At 41.1% G+C, this 18,785-nt stretch overlaps 1 gene segment (V, D, J or C); it reads left to right on the top strand.

Annotated features, from left to right (window-relative positions):
• Positions 1–9,345: 9,345 nt before the first annotated feature.
• The window catches only part of LOC134372829 (immunoglobulin heavy variable 2-70D-like), a 44,451-nt gene continuing 35,011 nt past the window's right edge, over positions 9,346–18,785 (top strand). Inside the window, 2 exon segments of the V gene segment in view lie at positions 9,346–9,391; positions 9,481–9,777. Coding sequence covers positions 9,346–9,391; positions 9,481–9,777 — 343 coding nt within the window.

The raw sequence follows: 18,785 nt of genomic DNA, 5'->3' as shown, positions 1-18,785 counted from the left end.
AGGCAGAGACCTCACGTGGTGCAGAGCAGGGAACCTATGGCTTGTATGTGCTTCAGGAAATGAGGAAATTCCACATGTAGAGGAGGTGAGACAACAGAATGATCTAGGTGAAAACCATGGACTGGCTGGAGTCATTCATTGAAAACTTTGTCCCTGCAAGTGACTATGTAAAGAGGATGATACAAGGAAAATGAAATGAAATGAATGGGTTCAGAACCATGCCAAGCCTGACTGAGGCTGTGCGATGTAAATGCGTTAACTGCACATGTCTGCTCCCCCCGTTTCTTTGCTGTTTGATGTCATTGCGCATGTGCGCCCAGGTTTTCCTTGTTTATCTGACTTAAGTGAAAAGGACAGTCTGTTCTGATCCACACTGCCCACCTGGACACCCCCTCACCTTGTGGGAGGCCACCATGCCTCTATAAGCTGCTGCGGCATCTGCTATAAGCTGCTGCGGCATCTGCTATAAGCTGCTGCGGCATCTGCTATAAGCTGCTGCGGCATCTGCTATAAGCTGCTGCGGCATCTGCTATAAGCTGCTGCGGCATCTGCTATAAGCTGCTGCGGGCATCTGCTATAAGCTGCTGCTGCTGTGTGCCCTGGGGCTGAGCTCACATCTGAATGAAGGCTTCCATCTTTGCCAATGGCTCCCAGGGTCTTTTCCAATTACCTGGTTCATGACCTGATTTTGAGAGATCTGTGACACAGCCTGTGTGTTATATGAGGTGTCTCTGACCCAGTCTGAATATGAGGGTTCCACGACCGTGTCTGCATAAAGGGTTGGAGAGGTCTGTGACCCAGTCTGGACAAGACGTTTGAAGGGTCTGGGAGCCCAAGCCTGACAGGATGACAAGATAAGCAACAGACTGCATAAAGTGTCCCCTGATGTCCTTGTTTTTGTCTGCTCTGTGGACTACATTTTCATGGACACTTCTTAAGTAGTGTCTAAGGTGCACGTGGTGTTATAGTGTTTCTCTGTCATGATACAGAAGCCCTGTTGATGTGGGTAAGGTGTGGGGTAGGGGAGCAGTGCAGTGTCCTAGGATGAGTTCTGTCTTCTAGGGAGCCGTGTCCTGGGTGGGACCTTCCCAAGTGCTCCTCCCTTTACCCTCCCTTAGGGGACACTGCAATCTCTTGGAGGAGGGGGAGGGGATTCATTTTTTCTCTTCTCTCAGAGAGACAGACAGACAGACAGAGGTGACACGTGCTTAGCGTGTGAGTCTCCAGGGCACACCCCACCGTTCTCCTTCATTCTGAAGACAACACGTAACATACGTTTTTGCTACTTTGATGTAAGTTAGAGCATATGATTAGGGATGTGAATGGAAATGTGCACAGATACAACACACACACTCGCAGCCTGGCTCTTTAAGTTAAAGTTCAACATGTATAACATTTCGATTACACAGGAGGAACAAGCGCCAGCTCTGGGCCCACCGTGACCAATACTGATCTGTGCACTTGCAATGTGTAAATAGAGTAGAGCTCATGTTGAGTGTCTTTACAAAAGAAGCTGAAATTCAATGTTCCCTCTTCTTCTGTTTAATGTGACATGAAGGGCTGTCTCTCCATGACATGGACCTGCCCTTGGGACTGCGAGAGAGCTGCCAGGGGCTGACTCAGTCCAGCGTCCAGCCCAGCCCCTGGCCTCTTTCTCTGTGCTGGGCAGTGGTCCAGGGGGCAGTGACTGGAGTCATGGTGTGGCCATCATGGACCCCAGCACATGGCCATCAAAGAAAATTACATTATTAAAAGTTTCATGCTGATTAATGATTTTCAATATTATTTTGTGCTTGCATGGTGACCATTGTAATTGATTTTTTTTAAGCTGGGATATCTAATGAAATTGGAGGATTAAAGGCAGGATTGGAAATGTTTACACTTTGGATGCACAGAAATCACGTTATGAAAGGGGCATAAAAGAGTCCTTTTGTCTTTCCCAGTAAGACTCAGTGTACTGAGTAAGGCACAGGGCACCAGTTTTTGCAGAGTCTCCCTGGGTTCTGATGTGCTCTGTCATATATCACAGGATCCAGAGCAATGGGCAGGCCAGAAACTCATGGAACAGCAACAATGTTACAATGTAACAAACTCTCAGGCATGATGAGAACCACATCAGAGGAGCAGGTACAGGGAAAGAAAGCAGGGGTTGTGCTGGGATCAGTGCTGGGAAGTAAGAGGAAGAGCCTGGGTTGACGAAGGAGAGTTGGGTTGCACCAAGACAGCATGGAAGGCAGGGGTTGAAGGAAGGTAGATCTGGGCTTAGAAAGATGGGAACTCCCTTTGGAATGTTTCAAATTCACCAAGGTCTCTTCCATTCCATGATTGGATGTCAAATAATTTTAAGTAAAAAAAAAAATGCATACAGGCACTTTAAAAAACACTATGTGCCTCACCTAAGTTTATAATCACTTATATGAACAAAGTTCCCCTCATGACAATTTTCCTTCAAGCTCTAGGGTGAATGTAGACCCTTGGGCTGTGGAAGCTCACAGGTCTGTCCTCATACAGGGCTCAGGGCTCTGGGGAAGGCAGAGTTGGGGCCTAATAGAAGATGAGACTGTGGGGTCTTCTCCTTTGCCTGGTGACAGCTCCCCAAGGTGAGTGTCTCAGATGTCACACATGTGTCTGTGAGATGGTTGTGACTTCACACGACTTACAGGGATAGATTTTCCTTGTCCCAGGTGTCCTGTCTCAGGTGCAGCTGCAGGAGTCGGGCCCAGGACTGGTGAAGCCCTCGCGGACCCTCTCCCTCACCTGCACCGTCTCTGGTGACTCCATCACAACCAGTGGTTATGGTTGGAGATGGATCCACGAGCACTCAGGGAAGGGGTGTGAGTTAATGGGATATATCAGTTCTGGTGGCAGCACAAGTTATGCCCCATCCTTCAAGAGCCTCATCTCCATCATCAGAGACATGTCCAAGCTGCATTTCTCCATGCAGCTGAGCTCTGTGACCTTCAAGGACATGACTACATATTACTGTGTGAGGGACAGTGAGGGGAAGTCAGCGTGAGCTCAAACACAAACCTCTCTCAGGATACAGGAGGGGACTGGGCTGCAGGGGGCGCTCAAGGCCCACCCAGCTCCTGTGCCCCATGGAGCAGGTGCAGAGAGGGGATAGGGGGTTCCTCTTGGGATCTGAGCTTTCCTCTGCTCTGCTGACTCCTTGATGTCCCCCAGGGTCATTTCCTGCTTTGTTCTTTGTGACTCTATTTTCTCACATTCTCACTGAAGGCAACACAGAGTGAAGTAACTTTCCTCATTTGTAGATAAGATGTCACATTCACTGAGACCTTTATTTTCTCAGGTGTTAACATGACCTGTGCTCTTTCCTGACTTGCAAATCATTGTAAGGATTCTTATCTTCCCCTGATTAAGAATAATTTTCCCTAAAGTTTAGCTCAGTCCAGGTCCACACTGTCCCTAAATGGTCCTTTTTCTCCGTCAAGCACACGTCCCCACATTGTAGTAATCGTTGTCCATAACCTCTGCCCACAGTGTCTCTGTGCTCTGTAAGGCACTTTAGCCTCTGAATCCTCATCCACACCACGGACACTGATGTTCAGGATTTGTCCCACTCTCTGTCCATCCCTCTGTGCTCTGGAGGGAGAAGCCGCTGCCTTAGGGTCAAGCGCTCCGCTCATATTTCCATGTGGAAGATTCAGGGTGACAAGCACACTGATAGAAAGCCATCAGAGTCCTGCTGGGTGAATTTTTGGTCTGCTTCCCTCAAAATAGCCTTGGGAACTCTGTCCTAAGATGCATCTCTCGGCTTCCATGGGAAATTCCATGGGGATAATGAGAGCCAGCTGGACAGAGTTCTAATCTCTGCCCACTCTCTGCCGTCCCCCTGTGTCCCTCAGACACTCCCCCTCCGTCACTCTCTGTCTTCTATTGTGTAAATTCTCCCTTGATCTGTCCCTGTACTCTCAGCGCCACAGGTCCAGGGCCCTGCTTAATTACTGTCAACTCTCTCTTCCCTGTGCAGGCACAGATCAGAGGCTCAGTAATGAGGCTGAACCGTGATGGCAGAATCCTCATATGGTGCAGAGCAGGGAAACTGCGGCTTGTCTATGTTTCAGGAAAAGAGGAAAAACTACATGCTGAGGAGGTGAGACAACAGTATGATTCCGGGAAGAAATACGGGCATTGTGGAATCATTAATTAAAAACTATGTCCCTGCAAAAGACACATGTAGGGGATGACAAGACAATGCTCCAGCTGAAAAAGAAGTCCCCTGATGTCCTTGTTTTTGTCTCTTCTGTGGACTAGGATTTTGTAGAGACTTCTTAACTAGTGTCTGAGGTGCATGTGGTGTTTTAGCTTTTTTCTGTTATTGCACAGAAGCCCTGTTGAGGTGGGTAAGTTGTGGGGTAGAGGAAGCACTGCACAGTCCTGTGATGACTTCTGTCCTTTACTGAGCTGTGTCCTGGGCATGACCTTCCCAGGTGCTTTTTCCTTTACCCATTTCTTAGGGGAGACTGGAAGGCTCTCAGTGTTGGGGAAGGAATTGGGTGTTTCTCTTCTCTCAGGTCAGTTATGTTCTGATGAAACCCCATCCTATTAGGATCAGCTGAATTAGTTTCTCCTGTGGTCAAGTCTTCTTATAAAGAAGATAATGCCCTGGCATACTTCCAAATGGCATCTTTCCCCCTCTCTCTGCTGGGAACATGAGGATTCTTTTTCTGATATTTTCTTTGAGAATGTAGTTGGAACCTTGAGGTAGAGTTTAAAGTGTTGGAAATCCTGAGACCATTCCCCTGGGATGCACCCAGCTCTCAGATTTTCCCACCCTCAGTCCTCAGCAATTCTTCAGCTACAGTTCTGGTTTTTCTACCCCTTCCCAGATCCATCAGAGATTTCTGCTCATGAGTTTCTGATCAGACAAGCTGTGACCCTCTGCTTCTAACTGACTGCATGTATTGCTATAGACAATTGTATTGCTAGGGCTATTCATAACTAAAGACAAAATGTTTCATTATTTAAGATACACTAAGGTTTCCATTCGTAATGTCAGGGCTAGGGCTAGGGCTTTACAGACGCTTCAAACACATCGTTCTGACTGAGTCACAGACCCCTCACTTGCTGGACTGGGTCAGCAACCTCTTCCATGCCTAGGACACTCACAGGCACTTCCATGCTAGGTAATTGGGAAGGATCCTGGGAGTCATTGGCAGACAACAGAAGCTCAGTCCCCAGCTTCCTCAGAGGGGACAGCATTTTCTCAGAAGTCTGGGCAGTCAAAGCAACAGACTTCAGCAGCAGTAGTGGCCTCCCTGTGAACCCCTGGGGGCATCCTGGGGTCAGGGGAACTGGATCTGTGCCACTCATCCTTTATACTCAAGTCCGATAACCCAGGACACCTGGGTGCCCATGAACAATTATGCTAGACAATAAACAAGGAACACCTGGGCAAACATGGCTATTTACAACAAATGCTCAGCAAGATTCTGAACATCTGCGGGGCCCTGACAATTAATATGTACTTTCCCTAAACTGCTTCTTCCATTTTGGGGACAGCAGTTCACCCTGTGACTTCACTTCTTTTACAGATGTAAGAAGAGTTACTGACTTTCAGTTCGTTCAGTGTTTTTCTTGTTGTCTGGTTGGGAGTGATGACGTCCAAGCTTTTTACGTGCAAAACCTGAAACCAGACCTCTTTGTGTCACACCTGGAGATCAAGGACTGTGTGTGTGTGTCCTTATGGATGTTGCTTCTTTACGTCCCCTTGTCACATTGAAGGTGTCGAATAGAAGCTGTGCTGGCAGCTGTGCTCACCTCGTTCATGATTCTGAGGGACGCCCCGATCCTTTACTACTGTGTGGTCTGAGAGAGGCTTTATTTCTACTTCAATTTTTATTAATATTACCTTGACTGACAAATCATGATTGTATTCATTTATAGGAACAATGTGACATTTTGATAAATGTATATAATGTGGAATAATAAGGTCAAACTGACCAGAGTATTAATCACCTCACCTTATCATTTTTGTGATGAGACATTCAAAATTTACTCCCTTTGCTATTTTGAAATACACAATCTATTATCATGGGCTATAATTTCTGTGCTATTCAATAAATATCAAATATTCATCCCTTCTTGGGGGAGGAGTATATGAGCGTATGTTGCTCGTCTTCACTTTTGAATGAGTGTTTACCTGAATATAGAATCCTGGGCTGTGGTGGTTGTCTATTCCAACACTTCATATATTTCAAACCTCTTGATTTTTGTTTGCACTGAATCTGACAAGTAGCCCTCTGAAATGCTTATGATTCTTCTTTTACATGTAAGCATTTCTAAACCTAACTGCTTTAAGTATGTTCTGTTTTAATGTGATAACATTTAATATCTTGGTCATAGGAGTGTGTGTGTGTGTGTGTGTGTGTGTGTGTGTGTGTGTGTGTGTGTGTGCACTTCATTGCTCTTGCTTTATTTATCATGTCGGTGCTCTGTAGACTTATTAATCTGCATTTTTATGTCTGCCATCAATTTTGAAAAAATCCTCATCCATTAATACTTCCATGTTTTTATCAAAGCATTAGAGTTTTCAGTATACAAATCTTTAATCTGGTTAAATTTATTCCCAAGAATTTCATTGTTTTTCTCTGATACTACTTTATATGGGATTGTTTTACTGATTTATTTTTAGACGGTTCAGTGCTAGTGTATAGAAACACTACCGATTTCAGTATGCTGATTTTCTGTCATGCAATATTACTAAATATGTTTATTAGTTATTGCATTTAATATGTGGAGTCTTTAGTGTTTTTGTATGAGAGATCATGTTAGCAAACAGGAGAAACTTTTATTCACTTTCATAAGTGGATGTCATTTATTTATTTCTATTACCTCAATGCTGTTGTTAGAAATTCCAGAATCTATGTTGAAGGGAAGAGGTGACAGAGGATGTTGTCTTGTTCTGACCACATATAAGAAATGTAATCTTTCACTGTTAAGCATGTTATTAGCTGTGTGATTGTCATATATGACCTTCAATATAGTGAGGGATATTATTTCTGTAACTAATTTGCTGATATTTGTTATTGCAAATATGTTGAAATGTGTTAAATGCTTTTTCTGCCTCTATCGAGATGACCATATGCTTTTTCTCATTCATTCTGTAATGGCACTTATCATATTTATTTACTTGACTCTTTTGAACTGTCCTTGCAACCCTGAGATAGATGTGACTTCATATTGGGTCAGACTATATTATAAAGCTAAAATAATCCAAACAGCATCATGATGACATACACACAGACATATAGACAAATAGAGCAGGGAGCCCAGAAATAAAACCAAACATTTATGTTCAACTGATTTTTAATAAAGTCACCAAGAACACACATTGGAAAGAGCACAGTTACTTCAAAGAAAATTGTGTTGGTCAAAATGTATATCCACATGTAAAAAAGGTGAAATTGCACCCTTACACAAAAATCAACTCAAAACGGAATAAAAATTACATTTAAGTCCTGAAACTATGAAACTATTAGAGTAAAACTTAGCGGAAAATCTCTGCAACAATTGTCTGGGGAAAGCAGCAGAAGCCCTGGAAGTGACACTGAACTGTTTGGGAGGGACACTCAGGACCCACTGCCCCTAGGGTCCAGCTCCAGGGGCAGGTGCAGAGCAAGTATGGGAGTGAGCATACTTTTTTTCTGGTAGGGTTCTGTATTTTCATTTTTTATAAGCAAATCCATGCCTTTAAACCTACTTTACCATCCTACTTTTGAGTCTAAATTTTCCTTAAACCCCGGCCTCTAAGAAAAGAGATCAATTACTCCAGGGACTTCACTGTTTCCTTATGTGGAATCTGCTGATCTACACAGATGCATAGTCCCCGTTTGTTATTTGTACCTCTTCTCCATTTCAAAGTCATTGTATATGTGGCTAGATAGGATTATTCACTGTATGCAACTGGATTGTCACAAGAGCAATTCTTACATGTATTGTATTACAATTACACAACCTGTAACTTATCCCTGCTTATTTTAAATTTAAAAAGCCTAAAAGATGTAATCAAGTGAAAATACCAATTTGAAATTGAGAAAGGAAGTCTTCCTAACAGGGTGGGACTAGGATCCCAAAGAGGGAAGCTGTGAGTCACACGGTGTCATTCCCAAACAGTAGAAATGAGCCAGCACCAGACAGTGGCACAATGTGCCCAGCTGGTGCTCAAAGTTGCTGTGATCTAGTGACTCCCAGGTGCCTGGAATTACTCCTTGAACAGGATTGTCTACAGTGGTCATCCTGAATGTGACTCTCCACAGTATGTTGGGTGAAGGGGAGGCAGGGCACAGAGAGTGTCCATCTCACAGGGCTGCAGATGCAGGAGGACTGCACTTGAGACAACACCACTGAGGAGTCACCTCTGACTTGAAGCATGTGACAAGATAATGAACCTTAAGACTGAGTCTGATGTGACAGTCAAGGCTGACATTGGAAGTGTTGGGGCAGGAGTGTGAACAGATAATTTGTAAATGAGACTGAAGAAGATGGAGTTCTCTAGAAATATCCCCAGTAAGAGTTCTAGTCCCACATGACTTTGTCACATAGTGGGTGGGGGGAGTCATCTTGTCTATGTGTTTGCCTTAGGGACTTGTCTCTCAGGAACAGAATCGGGTATGGGTCTTTCTCTCTCAATAAATACATAGATATATATGTATATGGGTATGTATATGTTTATACTCTCTTTCTCTCTCTCTCATACACACACACACACACACACACACAAACACACACACACACACACACATACACAAACAAACACACACACACACCCCACAATGACACATACTCATATCTGAGTGTCTTAGGAAATTCTGCCTATTCTCGAGGGAGCCAACTACAAAATTCTAAAAAATTCCAACTGTCTCACTTGAAGTCACACATAACAGGTTTGTGTGCAGAGAGACTGAGGCCATCTGCTGATGGACAGCATCAAACACCAGACACAGTCAATGGAGCACATGAGGATCAAAGGGTCATGGACTTTTCCTTGAACCTAGAATCTCTTTAATTTAAACATTTCTTCATGTTCTGTACTGTCGAACCTTCCATCTTCCATCCCCACTTCTCTTCATATTTGTCTGGAAACAGGAAGACCAGGCAGTGATGCAGAGAAGAGTCTCTGAGGTTCTGTCTCCCTAGTTCCTCTCAGCAGCACAAGGTAAAACGCTCTGCCCAGACAAGGACAGACAGAGACCGTCCCCTCTGCTCCCACACTTATATCCGCAGGCGCCTCCTCATGCAAAGCAGACCCCAGTGTCAGGCTGAAAGGCCAGCTCTGGGCTGAGCAGCCCCAGTCTCCTTCCACCAGGAGCCCTTCATCAGAGCATGGATGTCCTGGGGCTGCTTCTCTGCCTGGTGGCTGCTCCCTGCTGTGAGTGTTTCGGGGACTTCAGGAAATGGAACCTGGGAATGTGGTGGTTTCATGCATGTTTGACTGACGGTGATGCTTCTTGTCCCCAGGTGTCCTGTCCCAGGTGCAGCTGCAGGAGTCAGGTCCTGGCCTGGTGAAACCCTCACAGACCCTGTCTCTCACCTGCTCTGTCTCTGGATTCTCTTTAACCAGCTATCATGTGCACTGGATCCGCCAGCCTCCAGGAAAGGGGCTGGAGTGGGTTGGTGTGATATGGGGTGGTGGAAGCACAAATTATAATACAGATCTTAAATCCCGAGTCACCATCACCAGGGACACCTCCAAGAGCCAATCTTATTTAACATTGGGCAGCCTGATAGTCGAGGACACGGCCGTGTATTACTGTGCGAGAGACACAGTGACGGGAAGTCAGCGTGAGCCCAGACACAAACCCCTTGGCAGGAAGACAGGAGGGGACTCGGTGGTTGAGTGAACTCAGAACACACTACATGGAGAATTTCCACTCAGGAGCAGGTGCACAGGACACCCAGGGTTTCCTTTCAGTCTTTGGTCTTTCCTGTCTCTGTTCAGTAAAAGTCATACTCAGGAACTCTTGTTTTTGTTTTTGTTTTCCTTTATTTGCTTTGTGTGTTCCCTTAAAATGTGGTTTCTCTTTCAAATATATATATATATATATTTTTTTTCTTCTTCTTCTTTTTTTCTGACCGGTAAGGGGATCGCAACCCTTGGCTTGGTGTCGTCCGCACCATGCTCAGCCAGTGAGTGCACCGGCCATCCCTATATAGGATCCAAACCTGCAGCCACGGTGCTACCAGCGCCGCACTCTCCAGAGCGAGCCATGGGGCTGGCCCTTCAATTATATTTTTATGGCTGAATAGCATTTCATTATGTATCTATTCCCATTATCATTATGCAATCATCTGTTAATGAACATGTGGATTGATTCCCTGTCTTGGCTATTATGAATAGAGCTGTGGTAAACATGAGAGTGCAGGTGTCCCTTCCACATGATTATTTACTTTTCTTTTGATTCATACCCAGTACTGGGCTTGCTAGATGCTATGGTAGTTCTATCTTCAGTTTTTAGAGAAACTGCCATGCCACCTTTCATAATAGCTGAACTAATTTACAGTCTGTTAATTTTTTTGAGTTCCTTGTATATTCTGGATATTAATCCTTGTTGGATATGTAGTTTGCAAAAGAAAAAACATTTTTTTCCTAACTGTACGTTGTCTTTTTGATATAGGAGGTGCTCGGTTTCCCAGGGTTCAGCTTTCAGGACAATCTCTGGGTTTTCATCTACTGCCTGAGGTCTCTGGAACCCCCTCTGGGCTCTCCCTTAGAGGAAAGTTACTGTTGCCAGTTAGATCTATTTTCAGCACTAACTGAGGGGAAATGAAACCACAAGGGACTGACTTATGCAAATCCAGTGTCTGGGCATGCCCAGTAGAGAAGGGTTCTATAACCCTCATAGCTGAATGACCTTCCACTAGAGGTGCTAGAGAACACAGAATATTCTTGAATATGCCTGGTGCATGTGGCAGGATTTGACCAATGAACATGCTCCAGGAAGAGACTGAGCATGTGAAAGACTGTTGCATAACTGAGAGCCACCTCCTTAACTGAACGTTCATTAGATAGAGAAACTATAAAAAGCTGAATTCCAGCAGGAGGTGGAGTTGTCGCTCACTTACCTGGAGGCCTCCTGAACTCCACTGGCTGCGGTGCGTGCACTTTCGTTTGTACTGAACTTACTCTCAATGAGCAGCTGCTCGCTCTCTTGATCCAGCCTGCACATCATACTGAACTTTAAGTTTGGTTTTCTTGCTTTTGTGGTAGACTTGACGTCTGTACTGAACTTACTTCTGTGGGAAACTTGGCGTGGGCCCTGCTCAGTCTCTGGAGCTTGCTGCACTCTCTCCATGGAACCTGTATTTCTTATCTGTTATATTAAACTTGCTCTCACATTCTAGTGTGACTCTCTTCTTCAATTCATTCCTGTGGTGGAGTCAAGAACCTGGTAATAGAACAGGGTGGATCGAGGCTGACTATTGGTCCCCTGGGACCTTACCTCTGACATAATTTTTATTCTGTTAATTGTTTCCTGTGCTGTGCAGAAGCTTGTTCGTATGAACTAATCCCATTTGTTTTTGTTCCTTTTGTTGCCTGGGCTTTGAGGTCTTATTCATAAAACCCTTGCCCGGTATTAAATCCTGAGGTGTTTCCTGTATTATTTATTTTCTATTAGATTTATTTATTTTGGCCTTGTATTTCTCTTTAATCAGTTTTGAGTTGCTTTTGGTATATGGTGAGAGCTAAAAGTTTAGTTTTATTCTTCTTCACATGGATATCCAGTTTTCTCAGAACCATTTATTGAAGAGTCTGTCCTTTCCTCAATGCATGTTCTTGGTGCCTTTGTCAAAGATCAGTTGGCTGTAAGTACCTGGGTAGATTTCTGGGTTGTCTATTCTTTTCCATTGGCCTGAATATAGGTTTTATGCAAGTACAGTGTTCTTTTGGTTATTACAGCTTTGTAGAATAATTTGAAGTCAGGTAGTTTAATGCCTCGGGCTTTATTATTATTATTATTATTATTATTTATATTATCATTATTATTTTGCTCAATACTGATTTGCTATTTGGTGTCCTTTGTTTTTCCATATGAATGTTACGATTTGTTTTTCTGTTTCTTTGAAGAATATAATTGGTATTTTGATGGGAATTGCATTGAGGAAAATGTCTAATGGACATTTTCACATTAACTCTATCTGGACATGAACATGATATGTCTTTCCATCATTTGGTGTCCTCTTTAATTTCTTTCAGCATTGATTTGTAGTTCTCATTTTAGAGATCGTTGACCTCCCTGGTTAAATTTATTCCCAGGAATTTTATTTTTTGGGGTGACTATTGTAAATGGGATTCTTTTTTCAATTTCTTTTTCTTCTAGTTCATTCTTGGCATGTAAAAACACTACTGATTTTTGTATATTTAGTTTTGTATCCTGAAAATGTACTGAACGTGTTTATCAGATCTCAGAATTTTTTGGTACAGTGTTTATGTTGTCCTGTCTATAAAACCGTGGCATCTTCAAACAGCGACAATTTGACTTTCTTTATCAATTTGGATGCCTTTTATCACTTTGTCCTGACTGATTGCTCTGGCTAGTGCTTCCAGTACAATGTGAAATAGGAGAGGTGAGAGTGAGCACGCTTGACTTCTTCCTGCTCTTAAAGAAAAATCTTTAAGGTTTTTGCTGTTCAGGATGATGTTTGGTGGGTTTGTCATGTATGTCTTTTATTGCATATTACTTATTTTTTTCTTCTATACCTGCTTCATTAAGTGTCTCATAATAAAGAAATGGTGAATTTTGTCACGTGCTTATACTATGTCTCTTGAGATGATCATATGCCTATTGTTCTTGGTTTTATTCAATATGGCATATCATGTTTATTAATTTGCATATATTGAACCATCCTTGCATCCCTTGGAAAAATCCCGCTTGGTCATAGTGTATAATCTTTTTTATGTGCTGTTGAATTCTTTTTTTTCATATGTGTTGAGAATTTTTGTTTCTATGTTCCTGAAGGATACTGGCCAAGACCTTCCTTTTTTTTTTTTTTTTTTGTTATCTTTGTCTGATTATGGCATCGTAGTGATGCTGTCCTCATAGAATGACTTTGAGAGAATGACTTCTGTTTCTTTCTCCCATTCCCCCCTTTTTTGAACAGCTTTGAAAGGATTGACACTAATTTTTTTTTCATAAGTTTGGTAAATTTTAGCAGTAAAATCATTCGGTCCTGGGCTTTTATTTGTTGGGTGACTACATATTACTGCTTCAATCTTGTTGCTTGCTATTGGTCTAGTCAGGTTTTCTATTTATTCTTGGTTCAGTCTTGGTACTTTGTATATGTCCAGAAATTTATCCATTTTCTCCAAGTTATCAAATTTTTTGGTGTATAGTTCTTCATAATAGTTTTCAATGATTCTTTGTATTTCAGTAGTATCAGACATACTATCTCCTTTTCCATTTCTAATTTTTGTTATATTAGTCTTCTCTCTCTTTCTCCCTCTTTTTCTTTAAACTACAGAATTTTTTTTTCTTTTCTTTATCTTCTCAAAAAGCAAACTTTTATAATTCATCTTCTGTGTCATTGCTTTGGTCTCAATGCCATCTAGTTCTGCTGTAATCTTAATTATCTCTTTCAACCTACTAATTTTGGGATTGAGATGTTCTTGTTTTTACTTAGTTCTTTGGGGTGTAAAGATAGGTTGTTTATTTGAGGTTTTTAAATTATTTTGATGTAAGCACTTAATGCAATCAACTTCCCTCTCAGGACTGCTTTTGCATTATTCTATAGGCTTTGGTATAAGGTGTTTCTTTTTTTTTTTAACTTTTATTTTGTCAATATACATTGTTGTTGATTATTGTTGCCCCTTACCAAAACCTCCCTCCCTTGTCCCTCCCCTCTCTCCCCCCAACAATGTCCTTTCTGTTTGATTGTCATATCAACTTCAAGTAATTGTGGTTGTTATACCTTCTTCCCCCCCACAATTTGTGTGTCTGTGTGTGTGTGTGTGAATTTATATATTAATTTTTAGCTCCCACCAATAAGTGAGAACATGTGGTATTTCTCTTTCTGTGCCTGACTCGTTTCACTTAATATAATTCTCTCAAGGTCCATTCATGTTGCAAAAGGCAGTATTTCATTCGTTTTTATAGCTGAGAAGTATTCCATTGTGTAGATGTACCACATTTTCCGTATCCACTCATGTGATGATGGTTCCAACTCTTGGCTATTGTAAAGAGTGCTGCGATGAACATTGGGGAACAGGTATACCTTCGACTTGATGATTTCCATTCCTCTGGGTATATTCCCAGCAGTGGGATAGTTGGGTCGTATGGTAGATCTATCTGCAATTGTTTGAGGAACCTCCATACCATTTTCCATAGAGGCTGCACCATTTTGCAGTCCCACCAAGAATGTATGAGAGTTCCTTTTTCTCAGCAACCTCACCAGCGTTTATCGTTAAGGGTCTTTTGGATTTAAGCCATCCTAACTGGGGTTAGATGGTATCTCAGTATGGTTTTGATTTGCATTTCCCGGATGCTGAGTGATGTTGAGCATCTTGTCATATGTCTGTTGGCCATTTGTATATCTTCCTTAGAGAAATGCCTACTTAGCTCTTTTGCCCATTTTTAAATTGGATTTCTTGTTTTCTTCTTGTAAAGTTGTTCGAGTTCCTTATATATACTGGATATTAACACTTTGTCAGTTGTATATTTTGCAAATATTTTCTCCCACTCTGTTGGTTGTCTTTTAACTCTGTTATTTGTTTCTTTTGCTGTGCAGAAGCTTTTTAGTTTGATATAATCCCATTTGTTTATTTTTCCTTTGGTTACCCGTGCTTTTGGGGTCGTATTCATTAAGTCTGTGTCCAGTCCTATTTCCTGAAGTGTCTCTCCTATGTTTTCCTTAAGAAGTTTTATTGTTTCAGAGTGTAAATTTAAATCGTTAATCCATTTTGAGTTGATTTTAGTATACAGTAAGAGGTATGGATCTAGTTTCATTCTCCTGCATATGGATATCCAGTTCTCCCAGCACCATTTGCTGAAGAGGCAGTCCCTTCCCCAGTGAATAGGCTTGGTGCCTTTGTCATAGGTCAGATGGCAGTAAGTGTGTGGGTTGATTTCTGGATCCTCTATTCTGTTCCATTGGTCAGTGTGTCTGTTTTTATGCCAGTACCATACTGTTTTGGTTATTATAGCTTTGTAGTATAGCTTAAGTTGGGTAGTATTATGCCTCCAGCTTTATTATTTTTGCTCAGCATTGCTTTGGCTACGTGTGGTCATTTATTATTCCATATAAACGTCTGGATAGTTCTTTCCATTTCTGATAAAAATGTCCTTGGAATTTTGATGGGGATTGCATTGAATTTGTATATCACTTTGTGTAGTATGGACATTTTCACTGTGTTGATTCTTCCAATCCAAGAGCATGGGATATCGTTCCATCTTCTTGTATCCTCTCTAATTTCTCTCAGCAGTGGTTTGTAGTTCTCATTATAGAGATGTTTCACATCCTTGGTTAACTCAATTGCTAAGTATTTTATTTTTTTGGTGGCTATAGCAAATGGGCAGGCTTTCTTGATTTCTCGTTCTGCATGTTCACTATTGGAGAAAAGAAATGCTACTGATTTTTTTATGTTGATTTTGTATCCTGCTACTGTGCTGAAATCATTTATCAATTCCAAGAGTTATTTTGTAGAGGTTTTAGGCTGTTCGATATATAGGATCATGTCATCTGCAAACAGGGACAGTTTGACTTCATCTTTTCCAATCTGGATGCCCTTTATTTCCTTCTCTTCTCTGATTGCCCTGGCTAGTACTTCCAACACTATGTTGAATAGGAGTGGTGAGAGTGGGCATCCTTGTCTAGTTCCTGTTCTTAAAGGAAAAGATTTCAGCTTTTCCCTATTCAGGATGATATTGGAAGTGGGTTTGGCATATATGGCTTTAATTATGTTGAGATACTTTCCCTCTATACCTAACTTATAGAGGGTCTTTGTCATGAATGAGTGCTGAACTTTATCAAATGCTTTTTCAGCATCTATAGAGATGATCATATGGTACTTGTGTTTGAGTTTATTAATATGGTGTATCACATTTATTGATTTGCGTATGTTGAACCAACCTTGCATCCCTGGGATGAATCCCACTTGATCGTGGTGAATAATTTTACGTATGTGTTGCTGTATTCTGTTTGCTAGTATTTTAGTGAGGATTTTTGCATCTATATTCATCAAGGATATTGGCCTGTAGTTTTCTTTTTTGGTTATATCTTTACCTGGATTTGTTATCAGGATGATGTTTGCTTCATAGAATGAGTTTGGGAGATTCGCGTCTGTTTTAATCTTTTGGAATAGTTTGTAAAGAATCGGTGTCAATTCCTCTTTGAATGTTTGGTAAAATTCTGCTGTGAATCCATCTGGTCCTGGGCTTTTCTTTGTTGGGAGCCTACTGATAACAGCTTCAATCTCCTTTATTGTTATTGGTCTGTTCAAATTTTCTACGTCTTCACGGTTCAGTTTTGGGAGCTTGTGTGTGTCCAGAAATTTATCCATTTCCTCCAGATTTTCAAATTTGTTGGCGTATAGTTGTTTATAGTAGTCTCGAATGATTCCTTGTATTTCAGATGAATCAGTTGTAATATCACCTTTTTCATTTCTAATTTTTGTTATTTGAGTCTTCTCTCTTCTTTTTTTTGTTAGCCATGCTAATGGTTTGTCAATTTTATTTATCTTTTCAAAAAACCAACTTTTTGATTCGTTGATCTTTTGAATTGTTTTTTGGTTTTCAATTTCATTCAGTTCTGCTCTGATCTTAATGATTTCTTTCCGCCTGCTAACTTTAGGTTTGGATTGTTCTTGTTTTTCTAGTTCTTTAAGGTGAAGTGTTAGGTTGTTCACTTGCCATCTTTCCATTCTTCTGAAGTGAGTGTTTAATGTGATAACTTTCCCCCTTAATACTGCTTTTGCAGTATCCCACAGGTTTTGCTATGATGTATCATTGTTTTCATTAGTTTCAATAAATTTTTTGATTTCCTGCTTGATTTCTTCTTGGACCCATATGTCACTAAGTAGAATGCTGTTTAATTTCCATGTGTTTGTATAGTTTCCTGAGTTTCGTTTGTTACTAATTTCTAGTTTTAATCCATTGTGGTCTGAGAAAATACATGGGATAATTCCAATTTTTTTGAATTTATTGAGACTTGATTTGTGACCTAATATGTGATCTATCCTGGAGAATGATCCGTGTGCTGATGAGAAGAATGAATATTCTGAGGTTGTTGGATGGAATGTTCTCTAAATATCTGCCAATTCCAATTGGTCTACAGTGTTGTTTAGAACTTGTGTTTCTCTACTGATTTTTTGCCTAGATGATCTGTCTAATATTGACAGTGGGGTGTTCAGGTCCCCTGCTATTATGGTATTAGTGTCTATTTCCTTCTTTAGGTCTAATAGAGTTTGTTATATAAATCTGGCTGCTCCAACATAGAGGGCATACATATTCATAATTGTTATGTCTTCTTGATGCATCAGTCCTTTTATCGTTAAGTGGTGTCCCTCATTGTTTCTTTTTATGGTTTTTAGTTTAAAGTCTATTTTGTCAGATATAAGAATAGCTACTCCAGCTCGTTTTTCTTTTCTGTTGGCATGATAAATCTTTTTCCATCCTTTCACTCTTAGTCTGTGTGAATCTTTATGGGTGAGGTGGGTCTCTTGTAGGCAGCATATAGTTGGTTCCTTCTTTTTAATCAAGTGAGCCAGTCTGTGTCTTTTGGTTGGGGAATGTAAGCCTTTTACATTATGAGTTGTTATTGAAAGGTGTTGATTTATTCCTAGCATTTTATTGGTTCTTTGTTTTTCTTAGGTGTCTTTTGTTCCTTGCTCTCTGATTTACTGTTTTGTTTCTGTGTTTGTTGGTTCCTTAGGTTGTAGATAGCATTTATGTTTGTTTTCTCTTCTTGAAAGCCATTTTTATTCTACTAGTGGGTTTTGATTTTTCTTGGGTTTTTATGGCAGTGGTAGTTATTTTTCAGGAACCAAACCCAGTACTCCCTTGAGGATTTCTTGTGAGGGTGGTCGTGTGGTAGTGCACTCCCGCAGTTTTTGTTTCTCTGAGAAATATACTATTTGTCCTTCATTTCGGAAGGATAGCCTTGCAGGGTAGAGTATTCTTGGCTGACAATCTCTTTCTTTTAGTATTTTGAATATATCATCCCATTCCTTTCTAGCTTTTAGGGTTTGTGATGAGAAGTCTGATGTTAGCCTGATTGGGGCTCCTTTATATGTGATTTGATGCTTCTCTCTTGCAGCTTTTAAGATTCTCTCTTTGTCTCTGAGTTTTGCCATTTTGACTATAACATGTCTTGGAGAGGGCCTTTTTGGGTTGAATACGTTTGGAGATCATTGAGCTTCCTGGATCTGAAGATCTGTGATTTTTCCTATACCTGGGAAGTTTTCTGTCACTATTTTGTTTAATATGTTTTCAATGCAATCTCCATTTTCCTCCCCTTCTGGGATACTCATGACTCGGATATTTGAGTGCTTAAGGTTGTCTGATATCTCTCTCAGATTTCCTTCAATGTCTTTGATTCTTTTTTCTTTTTCTTTTTCTTTCTTTCTTTTTTTTTTTTTTTTGTCTGCTTGTGTTATTTCAAACAGCCCATCTTCAAGTTCAGAGGTTCTCTCTTCAACTTCAACAAGCCTGCTGGTTAAACTCTCCATTGTGTTTTTTATTTCGCTGAATAACTTCTTCAGTTCAGCAAGTTCTTCTACATTTTTTTTCAGGACATTGATTTCCTTGTACATTTCCTCTTTCAGTTCCTGT

The sequence above is a fragment of the Cynocephalus volans genome, chromosome 3 (genome assembly GCF_027409185.1).
Source record: "Cynocephalus volans isolate mCynVol1 chromosome 3, mCynVol1.pri, whole genome shotgun sequence".
Taxonomy (NCBI): domain Eukaryota; kingdom Metazoa; phylum Chordata; class Mammalia; order Dermoptera; family Cynocephalidae; genus Cynocephalus; species Cynocephalus volans.
This window is presented reverse-complemented; position numbering and strand designations above follow the sequence as displayed.